Source organism: Haliaeetus leucocephalus, unplaced genomic scaffold (assembly GCF_000737465.1).
Source record: "Haliaeetus leucocephalus isolate CR32 unplaced genomic scaffold, Haliaeetus_leucocephalus-4.0 Scaffold773, whole genome shotgun sequence".
NCBI classification, from domain to species: domain Eukaryota; kingdom Metazoa; phylum Chordata; class Aves; order Accipitriformes; family Accipitridae; genus Haliaeetus; species Haliaeetus leucocephalus.
Genome location: NW_010973209.1, coordinates 352795 through 360482, shown reverse-complemented (window position 1 = coordinate 360482; position 7688 = coordinate 352795). Strand labels below are relative to the sequence as shown.

At 50.7% G+C, this 7688-nt stretch overlaps 2 protein-coding genes across 3 annotated transcripts in view; both read left to right on the top strand.

The window, feature by feature from the left end:
* The first annotated feature begins 571 nt into the window (after positions 1-571).
* On the top strand, positions 572-7565 carry EI24 (etoposide induced 2.4). Of its 2 annotated transcripts, XM_010581357.1 has the most exons (11): positions 572-755; positions 1335-1482; positions 3009-3154; positions 4795-4855; positions 5512-5578; positions 6016-6140; positions 6294-6413; positions 6550-6661; positions 6853-6964; positions 7071-7145; positions 7273-7565. In XM_010581357.1, the coding sequence occupies exons 2-11, from the start codon at positions 1441-1443 to the stop codon at positions 7460-7462; spliced, it is 1050 nt and encodes a 349-aa protein (XP_010579659.1). In that variant the 5' UTR covers positions 572-755; positions 1335-1440; the 3' UTR covers positions 7463-7565. The 2 variants fall into 2 exon arrangements, with proteins under 2 accessions (XP_010579659.1, XP_010579658.1); XM_010581356.1 differs by having other exon boundaries at positions 572-1482.
* The window catches only part of STT3A (STT3A, subunit of the oligosaccharyltransferase complex (catalytic)), a 9906-nt gene continuing 9307 nt past the window's right edge, over positions 7090-7688 (top strand). The window contains exon 1 of the mRNA XM_010581359.1: positions 7090-7145. Coding sequence (XP_010579661.1) covers positions 7118-7145 — 28 coding nt within the window. The 5' untranslated portion in view covers positions 7090-7117. The remainder of the gene's footprint in view (positions 7146-7688) is intronic.

Sequence of the window (7688 nt, the reverse complement as noted above, 5' to 3'; positions counted from 1 at the left end):
CCCCCCCCGAAACCATGGGGGTCACCCCCATTAACAGTGCAGGGAGACGATTCCCTTACCCCCGGTGTAAGTGTGGGGCAGGCCTGGGTTCCCCATCCTGGGCACCTCTGGGGTGCTATGAGGATCCCCCCCTTCCACAGTGACCCCCACTCTGGGGTGCCCCCCAGTTACCCAGGAATACCCCTGGGTAAAAATAAATCGGGCAGGGCTCTCTCTAAAAGCTGGAACTGTACAGCGGTCAGGTCTCGCCATACGTTTCTGAGCCCAAAGGGTGGTGAGGCGCGGCCACCTGGAACAAAGAAAAAGCTCGTTTCTGCCTTTGTTTGTGCTGCGGCTCTGCCAGCAGGACCCGGACCTTGGACGCCTGGCTAAAGCGAAAAGACCCCGATGCCGCACGTGGGGCTGAGCGCCTCTGCCTCCAAAGGATTGATTTTAGAGTGAAGGCACCTGTGATTAACTTGATGTTAATAAAGCTGGAGGCCAGTTCTGATTCCGCAGTTTCAACTGAACTGGCATTCGCCGCTTCATGGGAGCGCAGTTCAAACCCTGGCAGGTTTTCTCTCGGAATAACCTTTTTTTTTTTTTTTAATTATTTTTAATTGTTTCTGTCTTGTGCTGTGCGTTATAGAGCAACAGTGACGCTGATATGTTGGGGCTTGCGACACCAGCCTGCTCCAGAGCTACCGGTAGCTCTGGCCTAGGAGAAGCAAGCAGTTTGAATCCTGGTGGAAAAGCTCCACGAGTTTTATTAGCTGGTGATTTTTTTTTTTTTCATAATTCAGACGCTGTCTGTATTTCTGTGGTGCTTTACAAGAAGCAGAAGAGTCATTGCAACATTTTTGGCAAAGGGCTGTTTGGAGTAATTACTGCTTTGGGCAAAGAGCTCAAGAGCAGCCCTTCTTCTGTCAGGCTCCTAATTGTAGACCTCGAGTTTCTTACCTGGCGTGTGAGGAAGAGGAGGCACGGAGCTGTAAAGTGTTAAATTAACATTGGATTTAGCAAAGATGTTTTCACATCTCTCTGGGCTGGTTCTGCTGGATTTTCTCTTCCGAAAATGAGCGGCGCAGCATGGTGTTGGGAGGGATGTTCTGCTGCATTAGAAACACAGGCTCTGCTGTTCTTGAAACCCCGAGTTCGTTAATACAAGATACTGTGGAATTAACAGGACGGGTCCTTTCTCTGGCCCTGTGTTCGAGGATGGTTGCCCAACAGGAATGCAGTGAGGGCAGGGAAGGCTGTTGAAAATCGCGGGCGTGTGATTTAGCTTGTAATTACCCCGCTCAGACCGATGCTGTTAATGCCTGCCCACGGTCCTGTGTTTTCTCTCTCCACAGGCTCCATCCGTTTCCCATCTCTCCAGGATGAGAGAGGTTTGGGTTCGGCTTTTCCCCTCTCCCTGTAGTTGATAGTTTTGGAACCAGAGGTGATGCTGGAGTCGAGATGGCAGACAGCGTGAAAACCTTCCTTCATGACCTCGTCAGGGTAAGTCTCTGCGTTTCGGGTCCTCCATCACCAGGACTGGTCTCGTTTGCTTTGACAACGGCGGGTCTTCTGTGGGGAGCACCCTCCTTCCTGCATCATCAAGGGCAGATTAAAAAATTTCACAGAAAAGGGGCTCGGGGTGTATTTTAATCGAAGACGTCAGTTTTGTAAAGCTGAGATACCTGTAGGCAAGCTTTCCGCTCGCCGATGATGGTTAGATTTGACGAGGCTGTGTGGGATGCGTTGCTCCCCAAGTGTTTCCTAGAATAATTTCCTCCCAAGCTGGCTGTTGTGTGGTGTGTCTGTTGCAAAGGGCTCAGCGTTTGTCTGGGGCACTGCTGAACCTGTGGCAGATTTCCTTTGGGCAAAAGTTAATTTATAGCCCGTACGAACATTGCAGCTGTGGTGTGGTGATGAGGCTTCGTGTGAACTCAGTGCTCCCACGCTGTCTTGTATCATCCAGGTGTAAATACAGCCTTAAAAACATTCATGACATGATGCTAAGAAATAACTCGTGTTCAGAAGTAACTCGATTTGAAAAACTTGCCGGGTTTGATCTTACAGATCTGCGGTGCACTGGCCACGATCTAGAGCGGGAGAACTTGTGTCGTTTTCAGAATGCTCTCACGCCGTCTGTAAAGCAGTGGGTAGAGCAGCCCGTGTAATTAATTTCCACCTCGTCAGGTACCAGTGGCAGCATGCTCTGCTGTTTCAGACATGCATTTGGCATCAAAATTTAGCCTGTTTGGTCAAGAATTCCATATACCAAACTGTTGCGAGGGTCACCTGGGTAGTGATGCTGTCCTGGCTCACGCGAGCGTCTGTATGGTCTTTATTGTGAAGCGAAATTTTGGTAACGATGGGTACGATATCGTCTGGAGCTGGAAACAGCTGCTCATGGAGTACTAGGAGGTGGCACTAGAAGTCCTTTTAAACAAGGAGTAAGGCAAAGATTTCTGGGCACTTTCCTATTGACAGGTTTGCACGGATGTGGCCGATGCGAGGATGTTTCTGGGACAAGGGCAGATGCTTTTATTTGTAAAGGCATAAGCATCAAACTCATACATACAGCCAGGACACAAGGACTTTGCACGTCCTAAATGTTTTGTAGAATTCTGTTTTATTGGCCTTAGAAATGCTGGCAGGGGATGAAGGGCTTTCTGCCAGACAGAAGAAACGGGCTGCGAGAGATCTGACTCTTTGGCTTTTGCCAGGGTTATAAATAGTGGAGATTGGATGAGAAATCGCACCTTTTTTAAAAAAAAAACCAATACTGCTGCTCCTAAAGATGCTGGAACGGTGTAGTGATTTAGGTCACCGGGCCATGGAAAATAGGCGACGTTGCTGCTCCAAAGCTTGGCTCCAGCTCAGCCCGGTGCTAGCTTCGCCTGCTAGCCGGGGAGTGAGGCTGGCCACATTTAAGTCCCTTTCTGTAAATGGGAGGTTTTCGACGTCCTGGGTCGGCCACAGCCCGTTCCTCCTGTCGCTGCAGGGTGGAGCGTGATGGCCTTTCCTCCTGTCCGCAGGGAATTAAGGACTCCATCTGGGGCATCTGCACCATCTCTAAGCTGGACGCCCGGATCCAGCAGAAAAGGGAAGAGCAGAGGCGAAGGAGAGCAAACAGCGCGCTCGCCCAGCGGAGGTTTCACATGGAAGAGAAGAAGCAAGAGAAGTGAGTATGGGGCCTGACGAGCCATAAATCAGGTAAATCGCCTCTCTCCTTTTAGTCTGTGGAGGGCAGGGAGAGAGAGCATGACTCTGCCCGGAACTTTGAAGAGCCCAATGAATTGCAAAACCCCTGCAAGTCATAGTGGTTTGGCAGTTCTTGTGCTTTTTTTTCTCTCGTAATACCCGTTGTATCGCAGTAGTCTGGCTAAAAGGGAAGTTGAAGTAAGCAGGGTTTAAGAAATAAAGCCATTGTTGTTGCCCGCACTTTGTGAAGATCTCCATAAAAATACCTGTCAGGACCGTCTGAGACCTGCGACCTGGCTGTCAGCGAAAGCAGAACTTGTGGTGTGCCTTTGAAAATGGTTCGTAAACTCAATTGCGCTGAAGCGCAGAGACAAAAAATACGAAAAACATGATGTGGAATGCCCTTTTCCCCCTCTGTGTAATGAAACTGGAGCTGTTACCATGAGATAACAAGTCAGATTGTTTATGTTGTTTGACAATTAAGAGTATGCAATTAGTTTGAAATAATAATAGAAGGTATACAAGCTGAAAGAATGTGGATTTCTGGGTTTCTTCCTGAATACTTGTGCTGCCTTTCAAAGATTCGTCGTCATTGTCATTGGTAGCCATGGGATTGGGGAAGAAACGGCAGCTCGGATCTGATTTACATGTCTGGGGCAGATCAAGTATCTTTTTTTTTTCCCCCGGCCTTGCCGTGTTCCGCAGCCGTCTCTAGGGGTTGCATCCACTAAGGCTGGGAACGCCAGAATTACATCCACGTGGGAGCAAAACAGCATCTGTTCTTGTGTCTGACTCCCAAACGGCACCGAGATCTTTCTCTGCTGCCCTAATTACAGTTGGGCTGGTACTTAACACGGTGACGTTTGGTCAGTGATGCACCTTTCAACGCGTGTTTACAAATTCTTCCGACTAGCTCGGTGGTTGTCCAACTTTATCTCAAGATGACAGAAAAGTCGTCCATGTCCCGTGATCCCGATCCTCCCCAGACGTCCCTACAGCTTTGCACGTGGGCTGCCCTTGAGGAATAATGTATATTTGGGGGGGGACACGACTAAACAGTCATATTTTGCTGGTTTTCTGTGTAACCAAGTCCCTTCAGTAGCAGAAGCTGACTGGAAGAGTGCTACAGAGTTCCACAGAGCTGCTCTCTTGCACGTCTGTAGATACGCTGCAAAGAGGGAGAAGCCAAAACCATCCTGAGCTGAAACAGCCTCTTCCAAGAACAAAAAGTGCCTGAAAAGCCCTAATTCTATCGTGGCAAGAGCTTGAGGAGAACAAAGCCCAAGATCTCTCTAATAAGGGCTTTAAAATCTGGAAGAAAGCTTTGCGTTTCTTCCGTTTCAGTGCAGATACGGGGAATTAATAAAGGTTGAAAGAATCTTCCTGATTTCTAGAGACTGCACAATGGCTGAAACCTGGTGCCAGTCCGTGCAGGGATTTCTTCTGGGGTTCCCCCATGCAGATAAAACCAGGCGCGTTGCTGGCGTCGAGCTTGTTATCTGTGACGTTTGGAAGGTGTCTGAAATGCAGGGCAGGAGCAGTTGTTGCTTGTTAAGGGACGTTTGTCTGGGCGCTGGGACCTCAACATGTTTCGCCCATCTCTCTCTTCTTGCTCTGCAGCGAACCCCGGATCGTGAGCCGGATATTTCAGTGCTGTGCCTGGAACGGAGGTGTGTTCTGGGTAAGTGGACGTTTTTGGTATTTTCTCTGTTAAAAACCCCGTAAAACCAGGGCCCTGCTCCAGCCCTTGTACCCGTTCAGTGACGAGCCGTCACCTTGGCTGCGGGAATCCATCGGAGCCACTAAGTTCCCAGTCCTGACACTGTATTTTAAGGGACGCGATACAGGACCCTAGACTCACTTGGGAATCCTGCGCCTTAAACCCAAGGTGCTGCTTTTCCAAGTCTTTCAGACTACTCTTCGCCTGAATATTCAGCTCCTGCTCCCCTGCGGTCTGGGATATTGCTTTACTGAATGGAATCTTGATACCCTAAAGACATTTTCCTCAGCTCTGACCTTACCATGGCTGTTTCGTGAGGCTAATCCTTAACAGAGCAGATGCTTCACAGGCTGATCAATCACCGGCTTTGTTTTTCTGTTAGACTGCGGCCGGGTACGAGGAATTGGCACGGAGATGTTAAAACTGCTCGGTTGTAGATTTTGGGCTGTATTTAGTTGGAGATCCTTGGTCCCCTGTGTCGACGGAGCATTGCCTTTAGAGCAGCGCACGTGGAGGAGCAGGCAGAGGGTCTGCCTTTGCATCGGTAATTACAGGGGCTCTGGAAACAACCATGCAACACCTCACCCAGAACCCTTCTTGTCTCTTTTTCCCTGTAGCTTAGTCTCTTCTTGTTTTACCGAGTATTCATACCTGTCCTTCAGTCCGTCACAGCCCAGATCATCGGTAAGTGCCTTTCCCATCGGCATGTTACGGGGCACTGAATGATCCGTGGGTTGGGGTGGGGGGTCCCAGCGCCCACCACAACCTGCCAAGGCTTTGTCCCATTGAGCGGTTCCTCGCACCGCTGTCTCCTTGCGCTGTTTTTCTCCTCCTGTACTAATCGTGGCCATCGTTAATTTAGTAGAAAAGCAGAGAGAGGGGTAACCCCGCTCACAGCAGGGAGGTGGCTCATGGGTTTTGCCCCTCGTGATGCACAGGTGTCGGGTGTATTTTTGCGAGTAAATAAAAAGCGAGTGGCTGGAAAGGTTCTTTGGAAGAGCAAAGGTTGGGGTCAGAGATGTCTCCTGTCCTCGAGCACTGCCAGGAAGGATTCGCGATGTGAAACACAGAGGTTCCTACAGCCGTTCCTCATGCATTTCTCCCTGTCCCATCTTCTGAAGGTGACCCTTCCTTACATGGCGATGTCTGGTCTTGGCTGGAGTTCATCCTCACCTCCATTTTCAGTGCCCTTTGGGTCCTTCCCCTGTTTGTGCTCAGTAAGGTCGTCAACGCCATCTGGTTTCAGGTGGGTGATGGGGACGTGGACTGTTCGTCAAGCAAATGAGGCGGGGGGCAAATATTGTCCCGGCTGCTTTTGAACTCCTGAAGCCCCCTGCCTCTCTTTCGAATTTCATTTCCCTCAAGCCCCTTTTCCTTCTTTTTTTTTCTTTTTTTTCAGGACATCGCAGATCTCGCATTCGAAGTTTCGGGCAGAAAGCCTCACCCCTTTCCCAGCGTCAGTAAAATCATCGCTGACATGTTGTTCAACCTCTTGTTGCAGGCGCTGTTCCTCATCCAGGTGAGATCACAGTCGTGCGCCGAAAAAACAACCTGCCACCAGCCCGAGTCACCCACCTCTTGCTCTGGGGCGACACTCTCCCACCGATCTGCAACTTGCTGCTGTTTAATTTTTATTTTTTATTTTTAATCCCCAGGGGATGATAGTGAGCCTCTTCCCCATTGATATCGTCGGCCAGCTGGTCAGCCTCCTCCATATGTCGCTGCTTTACTCACTCTACTGTTTCGAGTACCGCTGGTTTAACAAAGGTGAGGGCCGCCTCCACTCTCCCTCCCTGCGAGCCTGAAATGTTTCCGGATTGACGTTTTGGGGTTTTTTTTTTCCTCCTCGGGGCATCCGAGGCGGATTTTTCCTTCCCGTTTTTATATGGGATGATGAAGCGTAACGGAGGTCTCTCCTCCCCGCGGGTTCGTTTCTGCGGGATTTTGTTTCTGGCCAGGAATTGAAATGCACCAACGCTTGTCCAACATTGAGAGAAACTGGCCCTATTACTTCGGCTTCGGCTTACCGCTGGCTTTTCTCACGGCGATGCAATCCTCTTACATCATCAGGTGGGCAGCCATTTTGTGCCCTCTCCCTGTGTGTGTCCCCCCGCGACATGCGCCAAACCCAACCCGCATCCCTCTTATTTTTTTCTTTTTTTTTCCCCTTTTCCAGCGGTTGCCTCTTTTCCATCCTTTTCCCTCTCTTCATCATCAGCGCCAATGAAGCGAGGACCCCCGGCAAAACCTAGTGAGTATCCCACCACCACCCCCAACCCTCCCAATCCCCCGTTTGTCGTCGTGTCATGTCCCCCCCTCAAACCCCTCTGGGGGCAGCGTCCCAAAATCGGGAGCTGACCAGCTCTCTTCCCTTTCAGCCACTTCCAGCTCCGTCTCTTCTCCTTGGTGGTTTTCCTCAGCAACAGGCTCTTTCACAAGACGGTTTACCTTCAGTCTGCCCTGAGCGGTGCTTCCTCTTCTGCTTCCTCTTCCACTTCCTCTTCCTCCGACCGCCTCCTCTCCCCCCAGCCCTCTCCCGCCAAACACACGGTGCAGCCGGGGCACTGAGCCGCCACCGAACCCCGAGAGGGGACAAAGTTGGGGGGGACACCCTGCCTGGAAGCGTCCCCAGACCCCCCGGGGGGGCCTTGGTGTCGATTCTTGCTCCCCCACCACCGCGACAGAAATCTGGGGGGAAAATCTGGATTTTTAACACCTTTGTGAGTTCGAAAGAGCCGGCTCCTGCCCTGCGCGTGTTTTACAGCGGACTCTTTTGTACGCTCCCGCCCTCGCC